At 37.9% G+C, this 14,372-nt stretch overlaps 1 protein-coding gene across 1 annotated transcript in view; it reads right to left on the minus strand.

The window, feature by feature from the left end:
- Window positions 1-14,372, minus strand: part of DNAH8 (dynein axonemal heavy chain 8) — a gene marked incomplete at its 5' end in the record, with an annotated part of 322,388 nt that overhangs the window by 60,096 nt on the left and 247,920 nt on the right. Inside the window, one exon of the mRNA XM_082664076.1 lies at window positions 582-655. Within this exon, the coding sequence (XP_082520202.1) occupies window positions 582-655 (74 nt within the window). The remainder of the gene's footprint in view (window positions 1-581; window positions 656-14,372) is intronic.

A 14,372-nucleotide genomic window follows, 5' to 3' on the forward strand; every position in this document is an offset into this window, starting at 1 on the left:
ACCATTTCTAGAAAATTAATGACCTGTGTATTTATTAGGTGTGATGAAAAATAGTTCTCAACATTCCATCCAGCTTGCAATTTTCAATAAAAACCATTATCAATATTTAAACATAACACCCTCAAATATTTCTTATTTGCCTGAAACTACCCATTAATGAAAAATGAAAGTCTCACTTTAACTGAAAATTGAAATTTGACTGTCTCAATCTGTCACTTCTTAAGCACTCTCTATTAATATTGAACATGACATTCCAAGACTGCTAGAGCTGCATCCTTTAGGAACAAGAAAGTGTGGCTGCCAAATTATCAAAAAATATTTAGTGAAAATAAAATGGAGCATATGCTATAGAAAATGGAACAAGTATTTTGTGGGGATGTCAGGAGCAAACTAGCTGGAGGTTTAAAATTTGTAGGAAATCAAAGGTTGACTCTATATACATAAATAAAAATGAAAAATAATGATTGAACATCACAGGTAGAATGCTTTGCCCATCACTGTGTTGGTCCTAAGTAGACCAGATGGCCAGAGGAATAATATCAAGAATGTTGCATGAAGAGTAGTTGTTCATTGCTACATACCTGCTGCATTGACATCTGAATCAGCTTTCGAGCATGTACTTCTTGTCCTTGCCCCATTGAGATAGTTCTGCATTCTGCAACACAGAAGAATCACTATGATAAAACATAAATTTTATAACAGGATTGGGACAAAAAATATATTTCTCTATGGTCATAGCCTCCCTCCTCCGTGGCTTCTAAGAAGATTTTGTTATTCAAACAAGTCTGGCTTTCAGTTGTGTTGATGAGAGAAATGAGTGGAGCAGAAACTGGAACGGGAAGGACAAGGAAAGAGAGACAAAAGGCACAAGGCAGGTCTTTTAGAGAGTTCTGGGGTCTTTGGAGATAACGAGGAGATAGATTGATGAGGGAGAGGCAGCTATAATGCTATCATAGGCATTAAGTGGGAAAGAGGATTTTTGAGTTTTGCTAAATTTTTAAATTAAATTATATTGGAGTATAGTTGCTTTACAATGTTGTGTTTGTTTCTGCTGTACAGCAAAGTGAATCAGTTATACATATACATATACCCACTCTTTTTTAGATTTCCTTCCCATTTAGGTCACCACAGAGCACTGAGTAGAGTTCCCTGTTCTGTGTTTTGACTAGAATATTTTTTTGGCGTTTTATCAGATGCTTCAGTAAAGATTTAGTTGGCTTTTTATTCTTTTACAATGTCAAGTTTGCAGTGTTTTGTCTGTCTGTCTGTTTGGGTTTTGTTTGCATATTTGTCCATTTTCCAAGATGGAACTTGTGGCAGCTCAGCCCCATGAGGGCTACATTCAGGGATAACTGCTCCTCAGGATTAAATCACCATCTTGTAACTGAGCATGAAGAAAAAGTGGAGGCCACTCCAAGATTAGAGGTGTGATTATAATTCAGCAGAATATACACTATATAGGCTTATTAGTGAATTTGATGTTCCAGGCAGAGAACCACACTTGTGCCTGTCACATGAATTCACTAAATTGCAGAAGTCTCTAAATCATGTTTGTGAAACTGGAATTAGAAATTAACTTTTAAGCAAGTCTTCGTGGACCCAGGTCTTCTTGAATTTTAGAGGCATGATCTCTAGATCTCTAGAGGCACAGGGAAAGGAGGTCAATGGAGACATTGTGAAGCAGTGTATGCTTTTGCCCTACTCTACTGGAGGCGCCTGAATCCTCAGAAAAAAGGGCTGCTGTAGCTGGGCAAACAATGAGGCTGATTTGGAAACTTTAGAAGTTACAGAGGATGAGAGAAATTCACGGGGTGGAGTTAGAAGTATGTCAGGAACCAGAGAAGAAGTTGCCAGGGCACACCATTTAAAATATAGCACCATGGGGTTAATGGCCAGAGATTCTGTGAGGGTTCGCAGGGTGCAGCATTAGGATTTTTTGTGGACTCAGGGTCACAGGGTGAAACTCTGCAGTGGGTGCCTGAGAGAGGATGGCAGAGCACTGCTTGAAAAACTGGGAACTGCAATTGTCCAAAGGTCACTGAACAAAGCTGGATTTTCCCAGCAAAGCCCTCATGAATGTCTCCTGCTCAAGGGGAACCAGGCACTGCTCCCAGGGCATCTGAGAAGAATCCACACACCCTATAATAGGAGAAGGAAGGAGAGGTGGAACTTGAAAGGGAGGAGCCTCCAAACTGTACAAAGAGATAGAGCCCCTCTTGTTTCAGAAGAACCCACAAATGTTAGGTAGGTCAATGGAGGAAAGTTTGATAGGGACAAAAATTATTAACATGTGAGCATGAGCCACAATCTATCTCCCCTGTCCTTCCAACTCTTCTGAAATACACCTTTTAAAAGGAAGAACTGGTTTTTGTTCAGGTGGCCTGAGTTTCTTATCTTGACCTGGGTCAAGAGGAGACTTAGAGGCATTCCTTCAAAACAAACCCAGAATCTGACCACTTCTGGACATCTACACTTTTAGTCCCCGGTCCATCACCTCTTGCCTGTATTCTTGCAGTAGCCTACTAACTGGTTACCTCTCCCACTCCTTTTCTCTACTAGTTATTCTTCCCATGGCAGACAGAGGAATTCTGTCGAGTCCTAAATCAGATTACGTCCATCCTCTGCTCAGAAACATCCAATGGCTTCCCATTTCATTCCGCACAAAATCCAGAATCCAATTCAAATTCTTACCTCTAAGACCCTACACAATTGGCTCCCACTGCTACCGCACTCTACACACACACACACACACACACACAAACACACACTTTTTAGGATCTCACCACCATTCATTCACTCTTCTCCAGCCACACTGGCCTCCTCCCTCCTCCCCAGGCACACTCCAGCCTCACCTCTGTTCTCTCTGTCTGAAATGTGTCTCCTCGAACACTCCACTGACTTAATTCCTTACATCTCAGGTCTTCCTCACCTTCTCAACAAGGCCTTCCCTGACCATCTGATCTAGTACAGCATACCTATCCCCGTCACTCTGCCCCTCACCCTACTTTTTCTTAGCATATTATATACTTTTTAGCATATTATATACTCACTTGTTAATTAATTACTGTCTGTTTTCCCCTGACACTAGAACATCAGCTCCACAAGGGACTTATATCACTGTGGCTTATCCAGCACCTAGACAGTGCGTAGCACTCAGTAGATACTCAATAAATATTTTCTCAAACTTTAAAAACAGATATAATTCACATATCATAAAACTTACCCCTTTAAAGTCTACAACTCAATGTTTTTTTAGTATATTCATAGAGTTGTGGAACCATTACTACTGTCCAATTTCAGATCATTTTCACCAGTCCAAAAAGAAACTCCACATCCATTAGCAGTTCCCATCACCCTCTCCCACTCTAGCAACCACTAATCTACTTTCTATCTCTATTCTAGACATTTCATATAAATGGAATTATACGTGACCTTTTGTGTCTGTCTTCTTTTACTTAGCATAATATTTTCAAGGTTCTTCCATATTGTAGCATGCATCACAACTTCATTCCTTTTTATGGCTGAGTAGTAGTCCCTTACACAGATGTACTATATTTTGTTTATCCATTCATCAGCTGATGGACATTTGGGTTGTTTCCACTTTTTGGCGAGTATGAATAATGCTGCTATGAACATTCATGTATAAGCCTTTGTGTGGACATGTTGTCAATTCTCTTAGATATAGACTTAGGAGTAGAATTGTTGGGTCTTACTGCAATTCTATGCTTAACTTTTTGAGGGACTGTCAGGCTGTTTTCCAAAGCAGCTACACCACTTTACAGTTCCATCAGCAATGTATAAAAGTTCTAATTTTTCCGCATCCTTGTCAACACTTGCTATTGTCCATCTTTTTGATTATAGCCATCTTGAAATGAAGTGGTATCTCACTGTAGTTTTGATATCCATTTCCCTAATGATTAATGGTGTTGAGTAACTTTTCATGTGCTTATTGGCCATATGTATATCTTCTTTGAAGAAATGTCTATTCAAATCCATGGCTCATTTTTTAACTGGGTTATTTGACTCTTTATGCATTGTAAGAAGTTCTTTTTACATTTTGTATACCAGATACTTATCAGATATATTATTTGCAAATACTTTCTCTCATATTGTATTAATAGGTTGTCTTTTTCACTTTCTTGATGGTATTCGTTGAAGTACAAAAGTTTTCAATTTTGTTTAAGTCCAATTTATCTATTTTTTCTTTTGTTTCCCATGTTTTAAGTGTCATATCTAGAAAATTACTGCCTAATCCAGTCACAAAGATTTATTCCTACATTTTCTTCTAAGAGTTTGATAGTTTTAGCTCTTACATTTATGTCTCTGATAATTTTGAGTTAATTTTTGTATATGGTGTGAAATAAAGGTCAAACTTTATTCTTTTGAAAGTATTGATAGATATTAGTTTTTCCAGCATGGTTTGTTGAAGAGGCTGTCCTTTCTCCATTGAATGGTCTGGCACCCTTGTTGAGAAACAACTGACCATAAATGAGGGTTATTTCTGGACCCCCAATTCTATACCATTGATATATATGTCTATCCTTATGCCAGTACCATTCTGTCTGATTACTGTAGCTTTGTAGTAGGTTTTAAAAAGTAGGAAGTGTGAGTTCCACACCTTTGTTCTTTTTTTACAAGGTTGTTTTGGCTATTCTGGGTTCCATGTATTTCCATATGAATTTTAGGATCAGCTTGTCAATTTCCACCAAAAAAAGGCAGCTGGGATTTTGATGGGAGTTGCTTTAAAGCTGTTAGATCAATTTGGAGAGTGCTGTCATCTTATCAATTTAAAGTCTTCTGGGAATTCCCTGGCAGTCCAGTAGTTAGGACTCAACACTTTCACTGCTGTGGCCCAGTCTCAATCCCTGGTCAGGGCAGTAAAATCCCACAAGTTGGGCAGCACGGCCAAAATAATAATAATAACAATAAAAAAATAAAGTCTTTCTGTCCATGAACATGGGATGTCTTTCTATTTTTATCATCATCATTATTATATCTTCTTTAATTTTTCAACTGTTTTGTAGTTTTCAACTCACAAGCTTTGCACTTCTTTGTTAAATTTATTCCTAAGTATCTTATGATATTGTAAATGAAATTGCATTTATAATTATATAAATTTTTGGTTTGTTTATATATTAATTTTTGTTTTTTTCTTGCTAGTGTGTAGAAAAACAATGGATTTTCAAATAGGATCTTGTGTTCTGCGATCTTGTTGAACTTGTTTATTAGCCCTAGTAGTCTTTTGGTAGACTGCTTAGGCTTTTCTATATGCAAAATCATGTCATCTTCAAATTGAGATGGTTTTACTTCTTCTTTTCCAGTGTGAATGCCATTTATTTCTTCCTCTGGTCTGACTAAAACCTCCAATACAGTGCTGAGTAGAAGTACAAGTAGACATTCTTCTCTTGCTCCTGATGTTTGGGGAAAAATATTCAGTCTTTCAACATTATGTAGGATGTTAGCTGTGGGATTTTGTAGGTGCCCTCATCAGGTTGAAGAAGTTCCCTTTTATTCCTAGTTTGTTGAGCACTTTCATCATGAAAGAGAGTTGGATTTTTTCAATGCTTTTTCTGCAACTATTAAGATAACCATGTGGTTTTTGTTCTTTCTTCTATTAACATGGTGTATTACATTGATTAATTTCCATATGTTTAACCAACCTTGCATTCTTGGGATAAATCCCCTTGGTCATGGTGTATAATCCTTTTTATATGGTGCTGGATTTGGTTTGATAGATTTTGTTGAGAATTTTTGTTTCTATATTCAAAAAGGATATTGGTTTCCTTCTAATGTCTTTGTCTAGAATTGGTATCAGAGTAATATGGGCTCACAGAATGAGTTGGGAAGTATTCTCTTTTATTTTTTGGAAAGATTTGTGAAGAATTGGTGGTATTCATTAAACATTCAGTAGAATTCACCCATAAAGGCATCCAGTCCTGGTATTTCTTTTCTTGGGAAGTTTTTGATTACTAAATCAATCTATTTACTTTTTTTTGAATTTTATTTCATTATTTTTTATACAGCAGGTTCTTATTAGTTAACCATTTTATACATATTAGTGTATATATGTCAATCCCAATCTCCCAATTCACCACCCCCACCCCCACCCCCACGCCACTTTCCCCCCTTGGTGTCTGTACATTTGTTCTCTACATCTGTGTCTCTATTTCTGCCCTGCAAACCGGTGCATCTGTACCATTTTTCTAGGTTCCACATATATGCATTAATATATGATATTTGTTTTTCTCTTTCTGACTTACTTCACTCTGTATGACAGTCTCTAGATCCATCTATGTCTCTACAAATGACCCAATTTCGTTCATTTTATGGCTGAGTAATATTCCATTGTATATATGTACCACATCTTCTTTATCCATTCATCTGTCGATGGGCATTTAGGTTGCTTCCATGACCTGGCTATTGTAAATAGTGCTGAAATGAACATTAGGGTGCATATGTCTTTTTGAGTTATGGTTTTCTCTGGGTATATGCCCAGTAGTGGGATTGTTGGGTCATATGGTAATTCTATTTTTAGTTTTTTAAGGAACCTCCATACTGTTCTTCAAAGTGGCTGTATCAATTTACATTCCCACCAACAGTGCAAGAGGGTTCCCTTTTCTCCACACCCTCTCCAGCATTTGTTGTTTGTAGATTTTCTGATGATGCCCATTCTAACTGGTGTGAGGTGATACCTCATTGTAGTTTTGATTTGCATTTCTCTTATAATTAGTGATGTTGAGCAGCTTTTCATGTGCTTCTTGGCCATCTGTATGTCTTCTTTGGAGAAATGTCCATTTAGGTCTTCTACCCATTTTTTTATTGTGTTGTTTGTTTCTTTAATATTGAGCTTCATGAGCTGTTTATACATTTTGGAGATTAATACTTTGTCCGTTGATTCATTTGCAAATATTTTCTCCGATTGTGAGGGTTGTCTTTTCGTCTTGTTTGTAGTTTCCTTTGTTTTGTAAAAGCTTTTAAGTTTCATTAGGTCCCATTTGTTTATTTTTGTTTTTATTTCCATTACTCTAGGAGGTGAATCAAAAAAGATCTTGCTGTGATTTATGTCAGAGAGTGTTCTTTCTATGTTTTCCTCTAAGAGTTTTATAGTGTTCAGTCTTAAATTTAGGTCTCTAATCCATTTTGAGTTTATTTTTGTGTATGGTGTTAGGGAGTGTTCTAATTTCATTCTTTTACATGTAGCTGTCCAGTTTTCCCAGCACCACTTATTGAAGAGTCTGTCTTTTCTCCATTGTATATCCTTGCCTCTTTTGTCATAGATTAGTTGACCATAGGTGTGTGGGTTTATCTCTGGGCTTTCTATCCTGTTCCATTGATCTGTATTTCTGTTTTTGTGCCAGTACCATATTGTCTTGATTACTGTAGCTTTGTAGCATAGTCTGAAGTCAGGGAGCTTGATTCCTCCAGCTCTGTTTTTCTTTCTCAAGATTGCTTTGGCTATTCGGGGTCTTTTTTGTTTCCATACAAATTGTGAAATTTTTTGTTCTAGTTCTGTGAAAAATGCCATTGGTAGTTTGATAGGGATTGCACTGAATCTGTAGATTGCTTTGGGTAGTAGAGTCATTTTCACAATGTTGATTCTTCCAATCCAGGAACATGGTGTATCTCTCCATCTGTTTGTATCATCTTTCATTTCTTTCATCAGTGTCTTATAGTTTTCTGCATACAGGTCTTTTGTCTCCTAGGTAGGTTTATTCCTAGGTATTTTATTCTTTTTCTTGCAGTTGTAAATGGGACTGTTTCCTTAATTTCTCTTTCAGAATTTTCATCATTAGTGTATAGGAATGCAAGAGATATCTGTGCATTAATTTTGTATCCTGCAACTTTACCAAATTCATTGATTAGCTCTAGTAGTTTTCTGGTGGCATCTTTAGGATTCTCTATGCATAGTATCCTGTCATCTGCAAACAGTGACAGTTTTACTTCTTCTTTTCCAATTTGTATTCCTTTTATTTCTTTTCCTTCTCTGATTGCCATGGCTAGGACTTCCAAAACATTGTTGAATAAAAGTGGTGAGAGTGGGCAACCTTGTCTTGTTCCTGATCTTAGAGAAAATGCTTTCAGCTTTTCACCATTGAGAATGATGTTTGCTGTAGGTTTGTCATATATGGCCTTTATTATGCTGAGGTAGGTTCCCTCTATGCCCACTTTCTGGAGAGTTTTTATCATAAATGGGTGTTGAACTTTGTTGAAAGCTTTTTCTGCATCTATTGAGATGATCATATGGTTTTTATTCTTCAGTTTGTTAATATGGTGTGTCACATTGATTGATTTGCATATATTGAAGAATCCTTGCATCCCTGGGATAAATCCCACTTGATCGTGGTGTATGATCCTTTTAATGTGCTGTTGGATTTGCTTGCTAGTATTTTGTTGAGGATTTTTGCATGTATATTCATCAATGATATTGGTCTGTAATTTTCTGTTTTTTGTAGTTTCTTTGTCTGCTTTTTGTATCAGGGTGATGGTGGCTTCGTAGAATGAGTTTGGGAATGCTCCTTCCTCTGCAATTTTCTGGAAGAGTTTGAGAAGGATGGGTGTTAGCTCTTCTCTAAATGTTTCATAGAATTCACCTGTGAGGCCATCTGGTCATGGACTTTTGTTTGTTGGAAGATTTTTAATCACAGTTTCAATTTTATTACTTGTGATTGGTCTGTTCATATTTTCTATTTCTTCCTGGTTCAGTCTTGGTAGGTTATACCTTTCTAAGAATTTGTCCATTTCTTCCAGGTTGTCTATTTTATTGGCATAGATTTGCTTGTAGTAGTCTGTTTAGGATGCTTTGTATTTCTGTGGTGTCTGTTGTAACTTCTCCTTTTTCGTTTCTAATTTTATTGATTTGAGTCTTCTCCCTCTTTTTCATGATGAGTCTGGCTAAAGGTTTATCAATTTTGTTTATCTTTTCAAAGAACAAGCTTTTAGTTTTATTATCCTTGCTATTGTTTTCTTTGTTTCTATTTCATTTATTTCTGCTCTGATCTTTATGATTTCTTTCCTTCTGCTAACTTTGGGTTTTGTTTGTTTTTCTTTCTCTACTTCCTTTAGGTGTAAGGTTAGATTGTTTATTTGAGATTTTTCTTGTTTCTTGAGGTAGTCTTGTATTGCTATAAACTTCCCTCTTAGAACTGCTTTTCCTGCATCCCATAGGTTTTGGATAGTTGTGTTTTCATTGTCAGTTGTGTCTAGGTAATTTTTGATTTCCTCTTTGATTTCTTCAGTGATATCTTGGTTATTTAGTAACATATTGTGTAGCCTCCTTGTGTTTGTGTTTTTTATGTTTTTTTCCCTTTAATCAATTTCTAATCTCATAATGTTGTGGTCAGAAAAGATGCTTGATGTGATTTCAATTTCCTTAAATTTACTGAGGCTTGATTTGTGACCCAAGATGTGATTTATCCTGGAGAATGTTCCGTGTGCACTTGAGATGAAAGTGTAATCTGCTGTTTCTGGATGGAATGTCCTATCAATATCAATTGAATCTATCTGGTCTATTGTATCATTTAAAGCTTGTGTTTCCTTATTAATTTTCTGTTTGGATGATCTGTCCATTGGTGTAAGCAAGGTGTTAAAGTCCCCCACTATTATTGTGTTACTGTCAATTTGCTCTCTTATAGCTGTTAGCAGTGGCCTTATGTATTGAGGTGCTCCTATGTTGGGTGCATACATAATTGTTATATCTTCTTCATGGAATGATCCTGTGATCATTATGTAGTGTCCCTCCTTGTCTCTTGCAACATTCTTTGTTTTAAAGTCTATTTTATCTGATATGAGAATTGCTACTCCAGCTTTCTTTTGATTTCCATTTGCATGGAATATCTTTTTCCATCCCCTCACTTTCAGTCTGTATGTGTCCCTAGGTCTGAAGTGGGTCTCTTGTAGACAGCATATATATGGGTCTTGTTTTTGTATCCATTCAGTGAGGTTGTGTCTTTTGTTTGGAGCATTTAATCCATTCACGTTTAAGGCAATTACCAATATGTATGTTCCTATTACCATTTTCTTAATTGTTATGGGTTTGTTTTTGTAGGTCCTTTTCTTGTCTTGTGTTTCCCACTTAGAGAAGTTCCTTTAGCATTTGTTGTAGAGCTGGTTTGGTGGTGCTGTATTCTCTTAGCTTTTGCTTGTCTGTAAAGGTTTTGATTTCTCTGTCGAATGTGAATGAGATCCTTGCCAGCTAGAGTAATCTGGGTTGTAGGTTCTTCCCTTCCATCACTTTAAATATATCATGCCACTCCCTTCTGGCTTGTATATTTTCTGCTGAGAGATCAGCTGCTAACCTTATGGGAGTTCCTTTTATGTTATTTGTTGTTTTTCCTTTGTTGCTTTCAATAATTTTTCTTTGTCTTTAATTTTTGTCAATTTGATTACTATGTGTCTTGGCGTGTTTCTCCTTGGGACTCTCTGTGCTTCCTGGACTTGGCTGGCTATTTCCTTCCCCATGTTAGGGAATTTTTTGACTATAATCTCTTTAAATATTACTCACGTCCTTTCTCTCTCTCTTCTCCTTCTGAGACCCCTATAATATGAATGTTGTTGCATTTAATGTTGTCCCAGATGTCTCCTAGGCTGTCTTCATTTCTTTTCATTCTTTTTTCTTTCTTTTTACTTCTTATAGATGTATTCGGGTTTTCTATTTCTTCTTGAGTCAGTTTCAGTAGTTGTCTCTTTCCAATAATTTGTGCATTTCATCTAGGTTATCTAATTTGTTGCATAAGTGTTCATAATATTATGTTATGATCTTTTTATTTTTGTCAGTTCAATAGAGGTGCCCTTTGATAAAAGAAAATTTCACATATTGACATATGGCAATGTCATTCTGGCTTATACATGAGTTTACTTGAATTTTATGCTAACTGAAACAGCCTGTTTGTGGCCTATCAAACATACATTGTACGTCTGCTCTAATTATCACAGAGAAGGACACATTGACCAGAATTAAAGAATGTCCATGTTAAAAATAAAGATTTTATAAATGCCTCCCTTCCTGCGATGCCAATGCTGTACTCCTTTGATGATAAGACTCCCTTCCCAGGTGCCAAGGCCATACTGACTCACTATGTACTTGCTGATCTGTTTTTCTTGAAACCTTGAAGGAATGTATCTCTGACTTGTTTGGTGTTCTTGGTTCTGACAAGACACAAAACTGTGCTGAAAACCATGCTTCTCCAGAGAGGGTCCTCTGAGTTATCTGAGAGGCTGTTCTGGCTTTAGTCCTCAGTTTGACTCAAATAAAACTCTTTTCTATTCTTATTATAGATTGTTTATTGATTATTTTCATTGATACCCCTCTTTCATTCCTGATTTTAGTTATCTTAGTCTCCTCTCCTTTATTCTTGGTCAGTCAAAACAAAAGTTTGCCAATTCTGTTGATCTTTTCCAAGAAGATACTTTTGGTTGGATGACTCTCTATTGTGTTTTAATTCCCTCTTGCATTTTTTTCCGACTCAAATATTTATTATTTCCTTCCTTTTGATTGCTTTGGGTTTGCTCTTCTTTTCATAGTTGCTTAAGGTGGAAGGTTAAGTTATTAATCTGCAGTCTTTCTTCATTTTTAACATAGGTTGATAAATATTTGATAAATTTCTGAATAGTCTGGAAACACTAGGTTGATTGACATTGGAAAAGTGAGGAAGCTTTGCACTTGAGGAAGGAAAGAATCCCAAAGGACAGAGGCCAGTGAGATAAGAGGCAGTGCAGGCTGAATTTCCAGAGGGGGTGGGAAAAGCTGCCAGAACATCATGATGGGGACTACCCAGAGAAGGAAGGATGCAGAGGATGTTGTAGGAATTATTTTGCAGGTAATGCAGCATGATTATTCTTTGGTGGTATGGGATTTGGGGGTTTTTTTGTTTGTTTGGCTGGTTGGTTATATTTCAGAGACACTAGTAAGATTTCAACTACCTTTCTATATCTTCCCAAAATTAGGCTTTAGTGTCTTTCACTTTTCCTCTTTCTTTTTAAAACTTTAAAAAATCTAATTAAATAATATAGGCTTATAGTGAAAGCTTTGTAAAATATAGGAGACTATAAAGAAGAAAATAAAAATCACCAATTTCCTTCCATAGAGACCTTCATTCTAATCTTTTTAGTATGCACAGTCCACAACCACTTACACTCATTTCAAAATTCAAAACAATCTGAAAACTGACAGTTTTGCCACAAAATCACTTTGGTGGCAAAAGCTGACCTGAATGGATATGAGCCTACTTATAGTCTTTATTTATCGCCATCTTTATGAATATTAATACTCTCATCTGCAATGTATTATATAATATATGAAATGCTACCTTTCTAAAACATGGAAAATTCTGATTCCCGCAATGTATCTGACCCCAAGGACTTTGAATAAGAGATTGTAGACCTATCTATATTAAAAATTATATATATGTATAATAATACATACATATGTCATTTTATAGCTCTATTTTTTAACAGTACATTGTATTTTATTGTCATTAAATATTATTGGGAAATAGTTTTTAATGGTGGCACAATGTTCCATCATGTTGATGCATTCTTGTCAATTCAGCCACTATCCTTTTGTGTATTTAAGACACTTTCCATTTTTCAATACTATAAATAGCACTAGATTAAACATCCTTGTATATGAGTCTTGATGTGTATCTTATACTTTTTTTATGATAAATTAGTACATGTAGACTCGTTGGGACAAAGCATACAAACATTTTAAAGATTCATGATATATATAAAAAAAGGACTGCCAGTGTCTCCAGCTGGAATAAGAATGCTGTGATTCCCAGCCCACACTTCTATCTTTTTTTTTTTTGAAACCAAACAGATAACAAAAGCCTTTCTGTGTCCCCCATTTCTTGTCTGTAGGAAAAATGCTTCAGTCTTCTAGACTCTCCCTGAGTTCCAAAGGGCAGATTCCAACAGTTACTAATTAAGGACGTGAGGGAATGCAGAAACAAAAGAAAAGCAGTCAGGAAACAGTAGTGCAGAGGGGGCAGAGTCAACATGGCGTACTAGGAGGATGAGGAATTCGTGTCTCCTCACAACTAGGGCACCTACCAGGCACTGGTGGGGGACCACGGACACCTAAGGAGATGGGAGGAACCCCCAGCGACTGGTAGGACACAGGGCATGGGGGGGCGTGAAGGGGGAGGAGAAGTGGAGGTGGGACAGGACTGGCACCCCTAAGGGGCAGCTGGGGAAGGGGAAGGGATCCCACGCCCAAAGGGGGAAATTGGGGAACCACTGGGAGAGCAGAGGATCAAAAGGGAGCATAGCCAGGCTTCCCCTGCCCGCTTGGGCCCCCAGGAGCCTGCTGAGATCCTGAGCCTGATCCTCTGCCCACTGAGGACCCCTCTAGCCATGTGGGTCCTGAGGGAGTGGGAGGGAGGACAGGGGGAGCAAAAGTAAAGCCCAGACCTACAGGACCAGCACCCCTGAGGGGTGGCTGGGGGAGGGGAGGAGTTCCTACACCCAGAGGGACCCACCCATGGTTAGGGGTCCAGTGGCGACGAGGGAGACCCTAGGGGAGACAGTGGGGAAGGTTGCGAAGGAACGGAAGGGAACGCAGCCAGTGCTTTCCCTGTCCACTTAGGCACCAGGGAGGCTGTTGGGCTCCTGGACCTAATCCTCTGCCCTTGGAGCCTCCCTCCTGCCATGCAGAACCCAAGCCCCGCCCCTACACCCCCACCCAGGGCCCTACCTCTACACTCGGAGAACCCCTCCAACATGCTGGGCCTAAACGCCACCCACACACCCTCACTCAGGGCCCTACTTCCAAACTCCGGAACTCCACACTCCAGAGGCCCTCCTTTCCACATGCTGCCTCTCCCTTTCCCTTCAGGTCCTAAGCAGAGGCCCCACCCCACTCTTGAATATCACTGCCTAAGCCCCACCCCAAGACCTTTTCTGGCTACATGGATCCTGAGCCTAGGCCATGACACACGCACAAACGTTACCCCCTCCACCCACCTAGGTCCCACCCCACCCGAAACCCCACCCCTGCCTAAGTTCCACCCCCACCTAAACTCTGCCCCCATAGCCAAGGCTTTTATATTTTTATTTCTTTTTTCCCCTTTTAGATTGGGGTTCTGTTTTACCTTGTTGATTCATTGTTGTTGATTCTTTTATATTTTTATCTTTCCTAATAAATCTTTTATTTTTCTAATTTTATTTTAGTCTTTCTACTTTGTTATTGTTCCCTCCTTTTGGCCTGTTCCCCCCACCCACCCCATTTTTTTTCTTTTTTCTGCTGTAGTTTTATTTTGCCTTGTTGCAGTTGGGTCAATTATAGTTTTATTTTTCCTAATATATTTTTTATCTTTCTAATTTTATTTTGTTTCTTATTCTTTGATATTGTACTGCTCCTTTTTCTCTTTCTT

This window comes from Grampus griseus (genome assembly GCF_964374135.1).
Source record: "Grampus griseus genome assembly, chromosome: 10".
Lineage (NCBI taxonomy): Eukaryota > Metazoa > Chordata > Mammalia > Artiodactyla > Delphinidae > Grampus > Grampus griseus.